General features: G+C 61.6%; 2 protein-coding genes across 6 annotated transcripts; one reads left to right on the top strand and one right to left on the bottom strand.

The window, feature by feature from the left end:
- Positions 1–5,683: 5,683 nt before the first annotated feature.
- Positions 5,684–11,461, top strand: LOC129022630 (uncharacterized). 5 transcript variants are annotated; one of them, XM_054468909.2, is made up of 6 exons: positions 5,684–6,227; positions 7,136–7,421; positions 7,548–8,963; positions 9,100–9,264; positions 9,375–9,531; positions 9,807–11,461. In XM_054468909.2, exons 3-6 carry the CDS (start codon positions 8,895–8,897, stop codon positions 10,469–10,471), a joined length of 1,056 nt encoding a protein of 351 aa, XP_054324884.2. In that variant the 5' UTR covers positions 5,684–6,227; positions 7,136–7,421; positions 7,548–8,894; the 3' UTR covers positions 10,472–11,461. The 5 variants fall into 5 exon arrangements, with proteins under 5 accessions (XP_054324884.2, XP_054324883.2, XP_063515976.1 ...); XM_054468908.2 differs by having other exon boundaries at positions 5,684–7,421; positions 7,548–8,750; positions 8,841–8,963; XM_063659906.1 differs by having other exon boundaries at positions 5,684–7,421; positions 9,807–10,034; positions 10,237–11,461.
- Positions 11,462–12,560: 1,099 nt separating this feature from the next.
- LOC129022631 (uncharacterized) lies at positions 12,561–13,046 on the bottom strand. The gene has a single exon (XM_054468911.2). The coding sequence runs from the start codon at positions 13,044–13,046 to the stop codon at positions 12,561–12,563; it is 486 nt and encodes a 161-aa protein (XP_054324886.2).
- Positions 13,047–19,197: the final 6,151 nt, after the last annotated feature.

The raw sequence follows: 19,197 nt of genomic DNA, 5'->3' as shown, positions 1-19,197 counted from the left end.
CGAAGTTCTTTCTGTATAGAAAACATGCGGTGCCCACAGAGGGGAGTGCTGCGGGTTCACACACTGAAGGGGGTGCCTCTTCCTTCCCTGTCCATGGCAGGCGCATGCAGGCCAGGAGCTGCGTCCCTCCCTGAGACGGGGAGGATGACGCTTGCCCCCTGACCCCACCATGGCGTAGCCCCCTGGTGGCCGGCCATGCAGGGCCCACAGGGGCTCTGTTCAGTCGGCTGCTGGGCAAGGCAGGACCGAAGATCTAGCAGGGTCAGCAGGTCCTGGAGGGCAGACAGGGTCTCAGGCCTGGCTGGTGCCCCACCCTGCTGCGCACAGCTCTGCCTCCAGAGCAAAGGGAACACCCCGGGAGCAGTGTGAGGCCGAGCCGGAGGTGGAGGTGCTGCAGCCCTGCAGGGCTGAGAACACAAGCATCACCAACCCAGTGTTTTCACAGGCTTCAGCCATCTTTTTTTTTTTAGTTTTGTTTGTTTGTTTGTTTGTGTTTTGAGATGGAGTCTCGCTCTGTTGGCCTGGCTGGAGTTCAGTGGTGCGATCTTGGCTCACTGTAACCTCCACCTGCGGGGTTCAAGTGATTCTCCTGCCTCAGCCTCCCAAGTAGCTGGGATTACAGGCATCCACAACCATGCCAGGCTAATTTTTATATTTTTAGTAGAGATGGGGTTTCACCATGTTGGCCAGACTGGTCTCGAACTCCTGACCTTGTGATCTGCCCACCTTGGCCTCCCAAAGTGCTGGGATTACAGGCGTGAGCCACTGCACCCGGCCTTCAGTCATCTTTAAAATGCTTTTTTTCCTCTTTTGATTCAGGGTCTTAATGAAAGTCCAGGCACTCCAAGGACGATTAATATTTAAACAGCAGCTTCCCTTTGAAGGTCAGCCCAGAGTGTGGGGTGTGTGAGACGGCCAGGCACAGAGTGTGGGATGGGATGCTGTTGCTGGCGGGGGCGCGGGCCCATGGGGGACGGGACAGGTTAGGACGGGGGGAGGGCAAGGGGGCCTAGGAGGGTTCCCACTCTGCAGATGGCTGGCTTGCCTCTCTCTAAGAGCTGGCTCTACACTTGCCTCCACCCCAGGGAAGGAAATGACCGCAGAAAGGAGTGTAGCGTGGGGGCAGGTGGTGCTGCGGCCAATGGGCAGTGCTGGGAGATGAAACCAACAGCGGCGATTGCCCCAGAAAGAACTCGGCGCTGCTAAGGCAATGGCGGCCCGAAGGAGGCCCCTGACGCATGAGGAGCGGCCGCCGTCTCCAGCCCCAGGCCTCCCTCCCCTGTGTTTCCCGCAGCCCCCTCTGGAGTCTCTCCCCCGCCCCGCACCTGTAGGGAGACCCTGGGAAAGCGGGCCGGTTATAATTGCAAAAAATAAACCTTCAGTAGCCACAAGATCTTATAAACGTAAAAGTAATCTGAAAACCTACTTCAGTTAGAGAAAAGGCGTTTGAATATTTCCTGTTTAAGACACAGACCCCCTGAGAAGATGTATAAAGGACTTGGGCCGGGTGTGGTGGCTCACACTGCCCGCAGCATGACCTTGGACCCCCGGCCTCCGGAACTGAGAGGCGCCGAACGCCTGCTGTTCAAGCTGCGCAGTGATGGGCACTTGGTTCTGTCTGCCCCAGGAAGATGAGTCCGACGCTCTCCCCAAAATCCTTTGTCCTGAACTACTTTCCAGAGCCCTCAGCCCTAATGGGTGGTCCCCTAGGGTCCCCAGCCTTCAGACTCCTGTTGGAAACCCACAGGCAATAGGGCCACGCCCAGGCACTCAGCCGCAGTGCTGCTCCCGCAGGGGGTGCCCAGCAAACAGCCAGAGGCAGGCCCGGGGAGAGTTCCAGGGGGCTGGGAGACGGGTGGGAAAATTGCCGCTGGTGGAGCGGTTGGTGGAGGGGTTGGAGGAGGGGCCGACAGGGAAATGCTGTCCACGCCTCTGCCCGGGGGCTGTCAGCTCCAGGGCTTTGAGCCTCACCAGCGTTGGGTCGCATGGCTTGGAAGGTGTTGCTTTTCCTCCAGGGAGCTCAGGCCTCCGAAACATGAGGACACCGCCACCCGGAAGCACTCTGTGCCTTCTGAGCTGCCCGCGATCCAGTCCCTAAGAGGGACCATCGGCAGGCGGCTTCCTGACTCTTGGGGTCCACACAGGCCTGTGGTAGCCCTGTGAGTGTCAGCTCCTGCATAGAACCCTGCCTGACTTCCCAGTAAGAGGGTGCTGCCTCCTGGGGACTCTCAGCCAGGTGGGGACCACTGGGTGGGGTGGCCACGCTGGCCCCGTTGCCCTAGCAGGGATGCGGAACGTGCCGGCGCTGCCTGGCCGCTTCCTCCAGGAGGCTGGGTGGCTCCTCCACCGCCGTGTTGCTGACCCAGCCCCTCGCTCACCCTCATTCTTCCACAGGGGCGGCCAGGACCAGAGGGCCCGTCTCCAGAGCGGGAAGGAGGGAGAGGGCTGAGAGTCTGCAGGGTGGGCTTGGGGAGTCGAGCCAGGTGTGCGTGCAGGTGCCTCACCTGCCGGCCCCGCCCTGTCCACAGGAGGAGGCCATGAGAACCGTCAAGAAGTTCATGGACTCAGGAGGACGTCGTCAGCAGTGCTGAGGTCATGGAATGTGGGCTGGGACCTTGTGTTTGGTGACGTCCTGTAAGTACTCGGCTGGCCTGGGGACTTGGCCAGCCCTGGAGGAGCCCTGAGACCAGGCCCTGTGGCAGGCACCACGGCCCGGGGAGGTGCCTGGAGGGCTGGAGCCCGCCTGGGGGGCCTTGGTCAGTCGGGGCTGCAGAAGCAGAGAAATGCGGGGTGCCCATGCTGGCCGGGACTCGCCCACTGCCCTGCACATGGCGAGTGAGGGAGAGAGGCAAGGCACCTTTCCAGGGGTGCATGGGAGGCTGCGGTCCAAGGTCCTGCACACGTGCATGCATGCTCACATCTGTAGCTGCAGACACTGACCCCCAGAGACCCCCGAGCTCATGTGGGGCTGGTGTAGGTGTGGGGTGGACACTGGGGCAGTATGGGCTCCTCCTCCATGCGCGTGACGGGGTGGGGGTGGCTCCTCCCCTTGCCCTGGGAGCTCCGGCCCCCTCCCCAGCCTCCCTGTGGCCCCAGTAGACAGAGCCCCGGCCCCTGCCTCGGGCCAGGTTTGGCAGAGGGGGCCCTGGCTGGAAACTGGAGGCAGATGGAGGGGAGCTGGGGTTGCGGGCTGGCCGTGTCCCCTAACCCCTACACAGCCCAGCTCTGCTCCTGCTCCGCCTGGATGTTCTGCAGGCTGGGGTGGAGGTGCTCCAGGACTGCCCCACAGCCCGGGGCCACACACCCCTGGAGCGATCCCTATCTCTGTCTGCGCCCTGGCCTCCTTCCTTCCAAGACCCTGACTGAGTCGATAGGCTTGACTTTCATAAACTGGCCAACAAGATTGAGACCACGCTTGGAGTGGAAGATGGGGCCGTCTTAAGCCATCGCCCCCTGCACGGGTCAGCCCGTGGCCAGTGTCCTGGGCCGAGCCTCCTCCTCTTGCTCCACGCTCTTCCCACCCTGAGAGGGGCCTGGTCTGGGTGGGTCTCCTGGGACCCCCAGTGTTCGAACATGACCTGAAAAGCAGAAATGGAGGCTGAAGCCTTGGCGAGGAGGCCAGCACTTCCCAATCTCACCTCCCACAGCTGATGTGCAGGGCTGGGGGAGTGTTCGTAATCCTCCCAGGACACACGTGTCTGCATTTAAGGGTGTGCCTGACGTGAAAGGAAATGTATTCAATGACCTTTGCTAAAGACCGGAAGGGGACTACTCAGGACCAGCGCGGTGGGTGCTGGGACCAGGGCAGTGGGATTTTGCAGTGGTGGAGAGAGATTTAGGCTCCACTCTGAATACAGCTCCAGCGAGTGGGAGTTGATAGCCCAGGAGCAGAGTGGGGTCCTCGGATGGAACATCACTAAGAACAAACAGCAGGGGTGGGGGGGTTCTGGCTGAAGGGAGGCGGGGTCATCAGTCATCACCTGGGTGCCGGAGGACGAGCTGGCTGCCCTGATGAGGATGATCAGATATGGGGTGGGGCAGTTCTGGCTGAAGTCACCTAGTGTTCTTGCTAAAACCGGATTTTGCAAGGAAGTGTGCAGGTGGCCCAGAAGCCTCAAGGGCCTGATAAAGTTCGGCCAAAAGCAAAGACTCTTGTCACTGAGAATTAGAATCAAGGGCAGGTGGCTAAATAGTGTCTTGTGGATTCTCTCCAGCTTTTGTGGCCCCTCCCTCCACATCCTGCTTTGGGTAGCCCCTGTCCTGCAGCCATGACCCAGATTCCCGAAGAGGGGATGACTATACAGGGGCCTGGATGCTGGGTGCCGGTCTCAGGGGTGGGAGGCACCGGGAGAGGCCTGGTCGGAGAGACGCCGGGACCCAGGTCAGGTCAGGACCCAGTGTGTAGCGGAGCTTGGGCTCGTGAGGTCAGAGCTGGAGCCACTGCACATCGTCTCCCAGGGCCGGGGCTCCCAGAGGACATGCAGTGTCTGCAGTTTTCTGGGGTGCCCCAGTCCTCCGCGTGGCACTCTGCGTGTTGGGGGGCCCATTGCGAGCTGCTCATCCTGGCTTCTTGGGAGCAGCGTGGCCTGAGCAAGGGAGCCTGCCCAGGACCGGCGCCTGTGAGGCAGGGCTGGTCGCAGGGTCTCAGTCCCCCGAGGGCTGATTCCTGCTGAATGCTTCAGTGGCCAAGGGTGGATCCCTCTCCTCCCAGCCTGAGGCTGTTTCAGGAAGAAACAGTCAGGCCCCGGCAGGTTTCCCTGCCCAAGGGGAGAGTCCGAGGAGGGGCAGACTCGGCAGGTGGAGCAGGGGACCACTTTCATCAAGTTTGTGTTCAGAACTCACTCCAGGGTCCTTTTCTTTTGGGGCCAGGCAGGCAGCACCGTGTGGGACATTATTACCAAGGAGAGGAGGGGCCCGGGAGAGCTCACAGGGCGTTTTGGAAGCTCCATAGACAGGCAGGTCCTGAGGACTTTTGGAAAGGGTAGAACAAGGTCCTGGGCAGCTTTGTGGTGGTCGCGAGCGAGGGAGGAGGTGGCCTCCCTGAACGTGGATGGCTGGATGCACGCCCCAGACCCAGGGGCAGAGGCCGAGAAGGGAAGGTGGGGGCCCAGGGACCACACTTGGCAGGGTGGAGGGGGCAGGGGGAGCCACTTGCTGGGGAAATTTCACCAGATCTGGGCTAAGGACGTGCAAGTGTGGAAGAAACGGCGCCTCCCCCGTGCCAGATGCTGCCCACCCAGCACAGGGCCAGAGTTGGGGTCAGCGGGGCAGCCGTGTGCCCCCAGTGGGAGCTTGGAGGTCACGGAGGAAATGCGACACCAGATGCAGGCAGGGGAGCCCTCCGGAGCCTGCAAGAGGGGGCCGCTGGCTCAGGTGCACCGGGAGACCCCCACATGGACAGGGTGGAAAGGGCTTTCTTCAAAGCCAGGATCTTGTCCCCATCACAGTGTCCCAGCTACGCATTGGGAGCGCTTGCTGCCAGGAGGCTCCCCAGTCCTGCAGCAGCCCCTCAGCAGCTGCCCTCCAAGGAAGGGGCGCACAGACACTCCAAGGCTCCACAGCGCGCGGGCCAGGGGCCGGATCTACCCCCGGGGCAGCGGGACTGAGCGTGAGCCCAGCCTGGGACACAGCCCCTCCAACTGCGTCATTGTTAGGGGCCTTCTTGGAGCTGGCAGACCTAGAACCAGGCCTGGGGGGTGGGGGCGTACCTGGATGTGCGTTGGGGGGGTCTGAACCCTTAGTTAGGACTGGGGGCCCTCCTTTGCACTTCCTTCAGTCCCTGGGGTCTGGGGCATCCTAGCCATGCGTGGGGCCTCCCTGCTGGGATTGGAGACCCCCTGACAGCTGGGGCTAGTCCCAGCATCTTCGCTTTTCCCCCAGGAGGACTCGGACGCAGGGTCTTCTCTCCTCCCTGTCACACAGAGGGTGGCACCCCCGATGGGAACTCTGATTTATCACCAAACCAAAAGATGGGGAAACTGACAAGAGGCTGCAAGCAGCTATGGCAGGGCGGTGTGTGGAAGCAGATGGGATGGGCAGATGGAGGCGGGGGCCAGCATTGCTGCCTTCTTGCCCCTCCCAGAGGACCCCAGGCCCCCAGCTCGGGCGCCCCACCCAGACTGGTAACACCTGCGTCTGCTGTTTGGCACCGGGAGATGAATCACTTGCTTTTCAAATTAGAATCTTCCTTGATGTCAGAAATGTTTCTTCTCTACAAGGAAATGGAGGTGAAATTTTTATATGGGAAGGGTAGCTCCCTTGGAGAATTGCGGGGCAGCGGAGGGCGGGTTCGGGGAGCCGAGTGCAGCCCGAGGTGCAGCTTTCAGGCTGGGAGGAAGCAGCTGCTTCCGGCTCCTCGGGACACGAGACGGGGACAGCATGTGCTCGGCGGGTGGGAGTGACGCTGCCCACCTGCGGGTGTCTCCTGGGGAACGGGGTATGTGGGCTGTGTGGCAGTATGGAGCCCAGAGCTGATAGGAGGCTGTGCTGTCAGGCTGCATTTGACCATTTATGGAGCCAGGCTGTGAGGAGGCCCTGAATTAGAAAGGCATCCAGACCCAGGCTGCAGCCTCAGGCCGGGCACTGTCCCCTGCATGGCTCCGGCGTCCCAGCTTGGTGTTATCAGCACACAGAGGTTGAGGCTATGGCTCCGTCTGGGCTGTTAGCACAGAGAAAAAATGCCCAAATGACTTGGTAAAGGGCGGGCTTCCTGGCCCCATGGCTGCGTGGGTGGGCTGGCTTCCTGTCTGCTGAGATTTCTTTGAGGCAGCCCCAAGGTAGAGTCCACTCTGGGTCCCGGCCCTGCACTGGGCACTGTGCTGAGCACCTCTGTGGCTGCCATCATCTGATTTTCACTCACAGGCAGACGCCAGGCTTCACTTTGAAGATGGGGAAGCTGAGTCTCAGGGAAGTGGGCCTGTGCCAGGGTCTTAGCAGGACTTCTGGGGTTGCTAGGACCCCCACGGGGCTGGGCTGGGAGTCTTCATGCCAGGCCCAATCCCTTTCCCATAGTCCCCCCTCCGGCACTACCCAACATGTGGTCTTCAGTCATCTCGCGCTGTCTCCACCCCTCCCTCCGCTTCTCTGCTGGAATTGTCCCTGTCACCTTGCCCCAGAGCCGCCTTTGTTCTTACAGTCCCAGGTGGAGGGTACCTCGCAGCACACTCTGCAGCCTCCGGCTCTCCCTCCTGAGTCCACCTGCCCGGCCGATTGGGCTGTGTGGTCACTGTCCTCAAGACCTTGTGTGCCATGAGGGCTCAGAGCCCTGAGCCTCAGCACAGGAAGTGCCACCCAGGCAGCCAACACCTGCTCAGCGGGCGGACGGCCTTGCCGACTCGGCTTTGCTCCCGGGAGCCCCCTGGAGAAGCCACAGGGAGACGGACAGCCCTGGGCAGCTCCAGCTTGCCAGCTCCACATCCAAGGTCCTCCTTCTGGGGTGGGGTGATAGTCTGTTCAAGGCATATGCCCAAAATAACATTTTTGAAAGTCTTTAAAAATGGGGTAAAGCTGACGTACCATGAAAGACACAAATCTTATCTCGTGCTCAGGTCGTCTTTGCGTGTCTGCACCTGTGTAACCGCCATGCGTGTCAGTGAGTCCCTCCAAGAGCACGCCAGAACCACAGAGAACCCCTGGTCCCCCCCAGGGACTCCCCCGAGTCATGACCCCCAGAGGTGACCTCTCCTGTGATCCCTGACTTCCCAGCCTGTGGGGGTCTTGGGGACTGTGTTCTCCCTGCTGTTGGAGTACACAGGCCCTTTCTTTTCACGGCTGTGCAGGGACGGAGGGGGAGACACCATGGGTTGTCCCTTCTGCCGAGGGACACTGGTGACTTCAGGTTGTCTTTCTGTGGCTTTCACGCTGGCTCTGGTGGGACCTGCGCTCAGCAGCAGACACTGGCCCTGGGGGTTGTGTGAAGCTTTGCTGCTATTCCCCACAGGGTGGGGGGTGCCAGTTACCGTCCCCCGCAGCTGTGGGGACTCCCGAGACCCTTGTCGTCAGCCTTTGCCATCTCAGCCCACCTGGCGGGGGCAGAATAATGTTTTGCAGGAAAGTTACAGACTTCCCGTCAGCTCAACTCTGCAGAAGAGGAGTTTGGTGGGAAGTTTTTCCAGAGTTTTCCCTCGGCCTGGGGCACAACATCACTGAAATGCCGGAGCAATCAGGGGCCAGCCCTCAAATGGAGGCCTCGCCTCCCCACTGAAAGGCCAGGCCCGTTCAGAGAAGACCCCGTGGACATGAGGGGCGTGCAGGCTAGGCAGGGTGGGGCTGAGTGGCTGGGTGTCTGGCAGGGACTTTGGGAACAGAGGGTGGGTCCCTAGGGAAGGTGGCGGTCACCGTCAGCCTGGCGAGCAGTGGCCCCTGTGGAAAGGGGGCTTCGGACGTGCTCGGGAGATGCAGAACCCCGTCTGTGGGAGAGCTCCTGAGAGTTAAGGGCCAGGCTCAGCTCCCAAGGCTGCCCTGACAGAGGCCACAGGCTGGGGAGCTAAGATGCTGAGCCTCTCACGGCTCTAGAGACTGGAATTGGGGATCAGGGCATCCTCAGGCCCCTGCCCACTCTGGAGGCCTGAGGAGAGGGTCCTCCCTGCCTCTTCCAGCTCCTGGTGGCCCCGGGCGTCCCTCTGCGTGCGGCTGTGTGGCTCCAGTCTCTGTCTCCATTGAAACGTGGCTGTCCTCCCTGCGTCTGTGGGGCTGACTTCCCTCTTCTTACAAGGATGCCGTCATTGGATGAGGGCCCACCATACCCCAGTGTGAGCTCACCCTAACTTGATTACATCAGCAAAGACCCTATTTCCAAATAAGGTCACATTCTGAGGTTCTGAGTTGACATGAATTTTTAGGGGGGCCTGCTCAGCCCAGGACAGTATGTGGTTTAAGAAAGGGATTTCCCCAGAATGATCTGCCTGCCGTCTGCATCCAGCTGCAGACCCTGGTTCCTGCCGTCTGGTCAGGGCTGGCCCTGGGTAAGCTGGAACCCTCTGTCCCTGCACCCCCAGCACTCCCACCCAAAAGGAACTTTGGGGACAGACATCACAGCTTAGGGCACCCGTGGGGTCTTCAGAGGCTGAGCTGGTGCCCAGCTTGTTTCCTCCCTCATAGATGCAGCCAGGCAGTGAGCAGCCGACGGGTGCCTCAGTGTCCCATGTGGCACAGCCACGCAGAGCGGGCGAGGGCCAGCCCCCAGGAGAGCCGCTTGTTCCTGCCCGCAGTGGGACAAACCTCGGCACCGAGTGTGTCCACAGATGCCAACGCCCCTCAGACGGAGTGAGTTGATGACTGTTAAATGTAACAATAAAAACGGCCTTATATTTTGTATATCTTTCCTTTTTTGTTTTATTTTTCTAGCTGATCTTTTTTACTCTATTTTGCAAAAGTTAGCAGTCTGCAGGGTGCTTTCCCCTGGCTGGCTGGAGAAGCCCCATGTGCCGAGCGTTGTCCGAGGTCCTCTGAGACTCCACGCCGCCTCGCTACGGTGCTGTGCCCTGACCCCAGTGTGGGAGGGACCATCAGAGCACATGTGCCTTCTACTTGGTGAGGGGGGCATTCTCTTGGGGCTGCAACTGCGATCATCAAGAAACTTAGAAATATGTAGGATAAATTAACTGAGAACGCAGTGCACTCACTGGCATGGCCACCTGCCCTCACCCAGGGCATGCCTCTGGCCCTGGCACCGCTCTGCCCCACCCAGTTGGTGGAATCATGGAAGCAGAAGAGGGGGTGGTCCCCGGCTCGTGTTTATGCTATGGAGACACCCGCACAGGCCAGGACACTTGCATAGAATGCTCCCGGCACTCTCCCGTCTCCAGGGCTGTGTGTAAGAGTCAGTGACAGAACCGTACGCAACGTGCAAGAGACAACTGCCGTCACTGCCACCTTGAAGGGCAGCCTGGACACATACTGTCGAGGGACAAGGAACTGGCTGACAGCAGAAGGCTTCATACCACATGCTTCGGTCTGTATACCGCCCAAATCCAGCGAAGTGGCATGCAACATTGTCCAGGGGTTCACTGCACATGGCAAAGATGTCCTAGAGGGTAAGGGTGACAAATGCCTGTGCAGGAGGGAGGTTGCCTTTGGGGACCCTGGGGGAAGCAGGAGGGATGTGTTCCAGCTTTCCTGGGTGCCTGTCTGGCCTCTCTCCGCCCAGAGCCCGCCCCCATGGCAGCAGACACTGGATGGGGTCCCAGGCCAAGGAGCACTCCACTCAGTGGGGCGTGGGGGCTTCCCTCCTCTCAGGAGCTCACAGAGTGAGGGGGCCCAGGGACCAGCATGCAGCTTTCACCCCCAGCCGCCATCTGGGACCAGCACGAACTTTCATCCCCAACCGCCGTCTCCGCTTCTGGCCCTGCTGGGACTTGGGGCTGCCTGCACATTAAATGGCCCAGGTCTGTGTCCTGGTAACTCAAGCCTGAGAGAGCTGCCACCCTTGTGGATCATGGCTGCAGGAAATCAGGCTGTCCCCCAGGTCTAGATGGGTCTGCCAAAATGCCCCGAGATGTGAGCAGGGCCGCGAGGTCAGCCCCGGGTGGCGCCACTCCTCCTGCTCGTGTGCAGATCAATCAGCCGCCCCCGCTGGAAGGGGACGCTGTCCCCGCTGGGGTCCGGAGCTCACTTCAGGCTCCCTCTCCAACAAACAGTGGCTCCCTGGAGACTCTAGATGCCACACCCTTGCCCTCTGCTCCACTGCCAGTACCATCTTTGCTCTCAAGGACTGTGGAAACCGGTGGAGAGGGGCACCCGGTCGATGCCAGCTGGACTCCGTCCACCCCTCGAGAGCCAGGGCGTTGGGCTCACTGTCTTCCCCAGAGGAAGCCTCGCTGGGGCCACGGGAGGCTCGGGCCTCTGTTCCTCTGGCACATTCTGGTGCGGTGGCGGGGGAGGCTCCTTAGGAGGATGAGGGGACGGAGAAGGCCCCAGGGGTCTCCTGAAGGCAGCAGTGTTTGCTCTGCAGGGCCTGGAGGTTCAGGCAGGGAGGTGGCGGCGACCACAGGTGGACGCAGGTTAAAGGACAAGGATTCTGAACATGCCGGGGCTGGGTCCCGGCACCATCAGAGCCAAGTCACAGGTTCCCTCGGGGAGGAGAGAGCTGTGAGGGTTTCGGGGCTGAGTCACTGGTGGGCTGGGGTGGAGGGGAGGATAGGGCGACAGGTGAGGACACTTCAGGCCGGGCAGGCTTCCAGCGTGCGGAAGGGGCCGGTACGTCATGTCAGCGGTAGGGTGGAGGCACTGGCTGCATGGCTCCAGCAGGCATCACCCTGGAATGTGCCAGAATAACAAGCAGAGGCGGCGTGGAGCAGGACAGAGGGCAGAAGTGCAGAGATAGTAGTGTGTGATCCTGGGTGGAGGCGCTGACGCCTGGCCGGCAGAGACGACACTTCTGGAGCCTCGCTGAGGCTGGATCCCAGGGGCAAGGGGCGGGCCCACCACAGGGGGCCCCAGGTCACAACAAGGGGCAGCTCAGAGCGGGGTGGGGCCCCCCAGGCCACCCAGGGAGTGGAAGTGGCTCATGATGCTGTGGGTGCTGCGCCGCGAAGTGTTCCTGGTCCTGCTGGCCTCCCGGCTACACGTGGCCCACTCGCCTCCGTAGCCGCCAAGCCTCCCTTGGGGCTCCTGCTCTCAGGGCTGGGCTGGAGGGGCCTGGGAGTCCTAGCGAGCGAGGAAGCCGGGCCCAAGGGGGAGCAGCGTGCTGGGTCAGGAGACCGGTCAGGGGCCTGGCCGGGCTTGGAGTCCAGCAGGCAGGGGCTGGCAGGGAGTGGGCAGGGTGCCCACCACCCCAAGGGCCACCAGGGAAGACCGTCTGGGTTGGGTTTGCCACGGAGGCTCGCCAGCAGTGTTTTGACTCCAAGCAGGTTTCAGAGTGAGAACGGCCCCCGTGTCATCTGCTGGGTCCCTCTGCCAGAGGGTTTCTGAAAGACAGATGGCCACACGCGGAAGCTGTCGGCGGCGTGTGGGCCCAGCGATGACGGGGGTGCGAATCCCGCTCTGCCTCCCTCGGCGGTCTCTCAGTCCTCTCCCGTGTTCTCACTGTACCCTAGAAAGCAAAGCCTGAGCTCCTCAGCACGCTGCGGGGGTGAGTGGGCAGAGCCAGGTGTCCTGCGGGCACACACAGCTGTCCCTGTGCCTCCATGAGCGGGGAGGGGCGCGCTGGCGGGAGTCCCCACACAGGCGGCCTCCCCACCCAGGCCTCCTGATCTCATGGGGCTGGGCTTGGCCACAGGAGGGCCTTGCAAAGGGCACTTTGCCTGGAACCTGAACCCGGCCTGACTTTGGCTCCGTGGTTTTCGGCACGGGGAGGGGCTGGCTGAATTCCTCCGCAGGATCCAAGGGGCTGTGCAGACACGGGCCATGACTGCTGGGTCCTCCGTGGAGAAAATCAATACCAAGTTGGAACGAGTCCCCAGGGTTCACGTATCACTCTGCACCCGGAAGGAACTTTCTGGAAATGCAATACATCCCTGCAAAGTGGGACTCAGGGCTCTTTCCTGTCACTGTGCAGAAGGCGAGGTCTCAAAGGGAGAAGATCGGGAGGCTGGGAGCCTGCCTGGGCCTGGGTCCCCCGCTCAAGGCTGAGGAGCCCCGAGCCCAGCGCCCACGGTCGTTGTAGCCAAGTTCACAGGCCCCACCTCCTGCCTGGCCATGCTTTTGCCCACGTGGGCTGCAGCCAGGGCCTTGTCGGCACCCTCCCCAGTGTGGCCCTGAGGCCAGTCCTGTGCTGGCCTGTATTGACACGCTGGCTCACTCAAATCGATTCTTGTCAAAGCCATTGTGGAAAGAACAGCTTTCAAAATAGAGCCCAAGAAGATGCGGGCTTCCGTTGTGAGAGCCCGGGTGCTGGCGGGCTGCCCAGGGCGCCTCCTCTCTCTCCAGCCGGGCGTGGAGCTCCACGAGCCGCTCCTAGCTGTTGCAGGGCTATGAGATGTTTTCGTTTGTTCAGCCGGAAAGTCTAGAGAAAGGGGCTGAAGGGGACGCCTGAGCGCCCAGCCTCGGGGAGGAGGCCAGGACTGAGACCTGGATTCATTCCTAATGTGTCCTGGGGACAAGCACATGGAACGGGCTGTGTTCTGGCTGCAGACGGGCCTGGGAGCGCCCTCGCTGGCCTGGGAACAGGCAGGCTGCGGGGCAGAGGGCAATGGACCTTCTGCCTAGGTGGGAGTGGCTGGTGTGCGGCTCCACGCCCTGGGGACCCCATCCCAGCCCCTCTGCATTGGCAGTTTTCTCTTCCTGCCAAGGCCTTGGACAGAGTCTGCACCCATCCCTGCACGCGGTGGAGACAAAGCCCACAACCAGATACACAGGAAGGGCTGGGGTCCTGCCACCTGCATGTTAGACCCTCAGGGTGACGTTTGCTCTTTGATCCTCTGGTCCTGTGCGCTCCGGGGGCCTCCGCCTGGCATGGAAATGTTGATTCTTCCCTGTCTGCCTAAGACAGTGTGATTTTCAGACCAGCAGAGGAGGAAATGTCCGGCAGCTGTCCTGTGGGGGTCCACCCACCCTCGAGACTGTCATGGACTGCGTGTCTCCCCCCGGCGGCTGTCCTATCCTGTCGGGCTCCACCCACCCTCCATACTATTATGAGCCACATGTCTCCCCGCTGGGCGGCTGTCCTATCCTATGGGGGTCCACCCACCCTCGATACTGTTAGGGGCCGCATGTCTCCCCCAGATCTGTATGCTGCAGCCCTAAGCCCCAATGCCTCCTCAAGGGACCTTACTTGGAGATGGGGTCCTCACAAAGGTGGTTAAGGTAACATGAGGCTGCTGGGGTGGCCCTGGCCCAATCTGCCTGGTGTCCTTATACGGAGAGGAGATGAGGACACAGACCCACACAGAGGGATGGCCTTGTGAGGACAGCAGCAGGAGACAGAGCCAAGGAGAGAGGCCTCAGGAGCCAGCGGTGCCGCACCCTGACCCTGGATTCCACCTACTGAATGGTGAGAGAGCCATTCAGGCTCTCTCTGTTGAAGCCCCCAGGCTGTGGGACTTGTTACAGCGACCCAGGAACTCACATGATAGTCACAGCACATTACAGCTGACAAAGTGAGCTCCTTCCCTGGACACGCTCCTCCCAGCATTCCGGTGAGGTGGGGGCTGGCACATCACCCCCACTCTGGATGAAGAGGCCGCATCAGGCGGGATGGGCTTGGCTACACTGCAGTCACAAATAGCCCCACAGCTCACCATGGGCTACGGCACAAGTTCGTTGCCTGCACTTCGGGGTGGACACCCACTTGCCCCGTTCCAGCCACCGTGCTTGGCTTGGCTCCCTCCTCACCAGGACCTGTGACTCTGACGCATCAGAGGAGGAGGTGCTGGGTGGAGACAACGCGGAGACTGAGGGTGAGACTGGAGGAGGGGAAGCCCCCGCTTCTTATTGAGAGCCCTACGGGGTGGGCTCCCGCACAGCTGCACTCTGCTAGGTGCTGGGGCTTCCCACCTGCACTCCCAGGTGAGCCATGGCTGTGCCACCCAGGCCCCTCAACCCTGTGCCTGCCACGCAGCCCTCTCGAGGGACCTCTGGATATGTCTGGGGAGTCCTGCTCAGCGTGGCCCCAGTGGAGTCTCTGCAGCAAATAAGCACACAGCAGCAGCAGTCACTGCACCTGTGGCCCTGAGAGGCTGTGAGTGCACAACGTCCTGGCTGGAAAGAGGGGAGGCCTGGGGTCCGGGCAGCTTGCGGGGCCAGCTGTGCACCCAGTGACATCCTCATCACCGCCCACGCCGAGCACAGCAGAGACCCCGAGCCGAGGGCAGAAGGAGCACAAGGTCACATTCCTTCCAGCTCTCTGTGCCTGCACCCAGCACTTCGTGTCTAGGGATGAATTTAATCTGCACGGTGACCTCTGAGGTGGGCACTGCCACTGTCCCAGCTCTATAGACATGGAGTGTGGCGGGCAATATAGTTAGGAAGCAGCAAGCCTTTGAGCGGAGGGGGGTCTGGCTGTGGCTTCCCCTCTTTGTTGAATGGTGTCCCCACAGAAAGATCTGTCTGTGTCCCAGAACCTGTAAAGATGACCTTATTTGAAAAAAGGGTCTTTGCAGATATAATCAGGTCAAGACCTGGCAGCATGATCGTCCTGGGCTGTCGGGCTGGACCACAGCGCCTGATGTGAAGGACAAGCGCCTTCATTAAGAGAAGAGAAAACCCAGGGAGAGCCACATGGAGAGGGGGCTGAGGCCATGGCAGGGCCAGGCAGGGACTGGAGGGAGGCAGCCACAAGCCAAGGAACGCCTGGGCCACCAGAAGCTGCCAGAGACAAGGAAGATCCCCCTCTAGTACCTCCAGAGGGTGCGCAGCCCTGCCCACAGCTTAATTTGGGGCTTCTGGTCCCCAGAGCTGTAAGGGAATCAGTATCTGTTGTTGAGGCCACCTGGCTTGTTGCAGGAGCCCCAGGACACGCGCCCACTTGGCCACGTTGCCCAGGCAGGTTGTGGTCGAGTGCCCAGGGTTCCGGCCCCAGCGCCTGCACTCCTGACCACACAGGAGGTTGACGCCTGCCGGGAAGTCTGCTCACGGCAGCCTTGCTCTTTCCGGATTCCAGTGCTTCCTGCGGTGCTCTGTGCACAGGAGTGCTGCCGGCTCCCATCCTCAGCCTCTCGGGGCTGGGAGGTGACATCCCGCAGCAAGCAGGGGCCCCACTCTCTGCGACAGCATGGTTGAGAGTTGGTGCCGGCCAGGTGTGTTGGCTCATGCCTGTAATCCCAGCGCTTTGGGAGGCTAAGGTGGGAGGATGGCTTGAACCCAGGAATTCAAGGCTACAATGAGCTATGCTTGCACCACTGCCCTCCAGCCTGGGCGAATGTGAGACCGTTTCTATAAAATATAATAGAGAGACAGCGAGTCGGTGCCACACGATTGGCGCTTGGTGTGTTTTCTCTGCCCATCAGAGCTACCCCAAGGAACTGAGTGAGCAAATGTGTGCCTGTCTGCTCACCTGCTTAAGATACAAAGTGTCGAAAGCAGGGCCCCACCCAGCATCTTCCCCTCCCACAGGCGCCTGGCATGCTGGGCTCCTGCCGCCCCAAACCGACGTGACTTGGTGAATGTAAGTGAGCACTGGCTGACCGGATCATGTTTAAAGGAATCCTCTAGGGGAACCACTCTGCAAAGAAAGTAACCCTCAGTAACTCGCTTTTAGTTCAGTGTGGACTTCACTTTATCAGGCTTCCGTAAGGTGGATTTGCAGAAAGCCGGGGCGGTGGCGCGGGGGGAGGCGTGGGTGCTGGTGGGATTCTCCGCGGGTGCTGCTGGGCCGGGCAGTGGCTCCGGTGGGGGGCGCTGGGTCTCCAGGCCCTGACCCAGCTCCCGCTGGGCCAGCTGTGCCAGGGAAGATCCATTTTTCATGGCAGGGGGGTGGCTTCACACCGGGCCAAGTGCCAGTATGTTCCACGGTTCTTTTTGCTGACGGACTCAGCCATCAGCTCAGCCCAGGTGACTTCCGACCTAATCTAAACAAGGTGGGGTCGGTGGACTCAGCTCTCACAAAGAAAGACATGGTGACGTCGGGCGTGGCCAGGTGAGGCAGGGGTGGGGAGAGGCTGACAGCCTCTGCCTCTCCCTCCACTGGCACTGCCCGCCTCCAGCTCACGTGGCCCTTCCGGGCGTCATTTCTTCGCTGGGTTGTGCCAAGCAGCAGGGGCGTGGCTGTCCCAGTCCTTACGCCCTGTCCTCCTCGGGCAGCCTGGGCGTCCGCTCCTGTGCTCCTGCGCTCCTCTGCCAGGCACCCCCATCCACACCCAAAGGCAGGCCCAGGTGCACGGCTTGGGTGACGGAGTCTATTTCGGGTGATGCCTGCAAACCCAGTGGAAAATCGGGGTGGAGGGAGCAGGCGGGGTCAAGCGGCCGCGGGAACGAGCAGTGCCCTGCCTCCAAGGGAACCCCGGGTCCTCTCCCCACTGGCTGGCCCTGTCATGGACATGAGCTCTCAGGTTTCCAACGGGCTGAGCATAGTGGCCAAGGGCGCCCTCAGGCAGGGGCAGGTGGGCTTGGGCCAAAGAGAAACCTCTTCCCCCATAGGGGACACAGCAGACAGCCACCAGGAGCCGGAGTGGAGGGGCCAGGCTGTGCTCAGCCTCACGACACACTGGCATTCGCTCAGGCTCATGGCTGGCGTTCAGGAGGGCGCCGCGAGCACCTACTGAGCTGGGATGAGGTCAGAGGCTGCCCCTGCCCAGTGAGATGAATGCCCCGGGGCCATGGGGGCTCTTGGCCGGGTGGTGCCAGGGTGTGCCTGGATTTCAGAGTAGGTGGTCGGGGCGGCCACCTGCTGGGAGTCTGGACCGGGACCATGGAGCTGGGGTGACTGGGCTTCAGCTTCAGTGGCTGCACAACATCCAAAGGCAGGGGGCCCTTGAGGACCCAGCCCTGCTCTCCAGGCAGTGGGCACTTGGCCCCAGCGCCCCCCTTTCTCGGTGCGAGGCCGAGCATCTCCCGAGCCTGGTGCCCACCTGGCCGCCTTGGCCTCTGCCCACTCCGTGCCAGCTCTTACTCTGCCACAGGCCCGGCCCCTCTCACTTCCAGCCTGGGCCCCACTGTCACCTCCCATCATCTCCCTCCTGGGTGACAGCCTTGGGGAGGGTCTCTGGCCTGGGCTCTGATCCCAGGACACGGCCCTTCCTGCTCCTTGGTGGCCTTCCTGGACCTGCAAGTCCGAGACCCATGACCTGCCCATACCCATGACCTGACCATACCCATACCCATGACCTGACCATACCCATGACCTGCCGCCCGCTGCTGGTGGGCCTCAGATTTCCCGGAAAGAGGGAAGAGGCTCAGACCAGCCCATAGCAGCTTTCCAAGTGAGGCCATGATCACGAGCAGTCCAGGGTCCGCTGCCCGGTGGGGGCAGGACCGCAGGCTGGGCAGGGACAGCAGGCAGGGGTCCCTCCCCCCACACAGCCCCCCCTGCTGCGCGGGGCTCTGGGGTCCTGCCTTACGGGGGTCCTGTGTCACCTCAGTGGGGAGCAGGAGATGGGCCCGGGGCTCGGGGCTGCCATCTCCGCTGCATGGTCTGGGGCTGAGCTGTCGAGAGCAACTCGGGCCACATGTTTGTAATTTGGGGACAATGCTGTCTTCCTGTAATGTTATTGTATTTAGTAAATGCGGTTGAATTTTCTTCCTGCATAGACTTCTCAAATAACTACAAATCAAAAAAGAGCTTGCAGGCCCTTCAGGGGCAACCCTGGCCTCCAAGGACCCAACAGCAGGCCCATGGCACACACTCGTGCCTGCTCCCACTCCCACACACTTCACGCCTGCACTCAGCCACACACACAGCCACACACGCAGTGGGCACGCTCACACCCCAGTCACGCACAAACACACATCCACACACCTCCCTCTGCTGCTTCCTCCCTCAAGTCCCCGCACCCTCATGCATCCCGGTACAGTCCTCGTCAGGGCCGCTCCCCCCACGGCCCCCCTTGTCATTTCCCACTTCCCTTCCCAGCACCGGCATTCGGCATTTGCTGCGGGCCGAGGGCTGGTGCGACAGAAGCCCTGCCAGCACCATGAGCCGACGCCCCTGTAAACACGGCTGTTCCGCGCACACAGGAGCCGCCTCTGGCCTGCCAGACACTTCCTGCCCGGAGGACCACAGACCCGAGGCCGGCTAGTACGAGAGGACCGCGGCTCACCGGCCATCAGCAGGCTCGCAGGGTCCCCTCGCTGCACCCAGGGGGCTGGGGCCCAGCCGACCACTGAGAGAACTCGCCGTGCATCTCCTGCCGGCCTCCCTGCTCAGGGGCAGCCGGGACGTGGGCGGCCGCCTCCCAGACTCTAGCCAGGGTCCCGGATGTGGGGAAGGCCACCCATCTGGCGAGTGTGTGTGAGACGTGGGGACAACGGGGGCACCCCACGGAGACACCAGCTTGTCCTGCCGCATTCTCCATGTGCTGGAGCGGGGGTGGCTGCAGGCGCAGCTGCTTCTCCTGGCTCATCTGGCTTTCCGGTGGTCACGGCTGTGCGGGTCTGTTCCCCAGCTCCCGGGGGTGCAAGGCAGTGGCAATGCAGCGGCCTTGTTGGCTTTATGCTCCCGGCACGGTTCCGGGGGGGGGCTGCCGTGGTGACAGTGCCTGGTGGGGTGGCACTCTGTGCCTGAGTCTTCCAGGAGGCCCATCTGGAGTCTGCAGCCCGTCCTGGGTCCTGTGATACCCCTTCCCTGTGTTCAATCCCTTCCTGCTCAGAGTCCTTGGGGCCACT

Source organism: Pongo pygmaeus, chromosome 22, assembly GCF_028885625.2.
Source record: "Pongo pygmaeus isolate AG05252 chromosome 22, NHGRI_mPonPyg2-v2.0_pri, whole genome shotgun sequence".
NCBI classification, from domain to species: Eukaryota; Metazoa; Chordata; class Mammalia; order Primates; family Hominidae; genus Pongo; species Pongo pygmaeus.
Note: the sequence above shows the minus strand (reverse complement) of the source record. Positions and strands in the feature narration are given on the sequence as shown.

Excerpts from the sequence above, each read along its gene's own strand:
- LOC129022630 (XM_054468909.2), top strand. The coding sequence starts at position 8,895 with ATGATCTGCCTGCCGTCTGCATCCAGCTGCAGACCCTGGTTCCTGCCG. Across the intron at positions 8,964-9,099 it reads CTGGTCAGGGCTGGCCCTGG|ATGCAGCCAGGCAGTGAGCA; the intron begins GTAAGCTGGAAC and ends CCTCCCTCATAG. Across the intron at positions 9,532-9,806 it reads GCACATGTGCCTTCTACTTG|GGCTGTGTGTAAGAGTCAGT; the intron begins GTGAGGGGGGCA and ends TCCCGTCTCCAG.
- LOC129022631 (XM_054468911.2), bottom strand. The coding sequence starts at position 13,046 with ATGTGCTTGTCCCCAGGACACATTAGGAATGAATCCAGGTCTCAGTCC.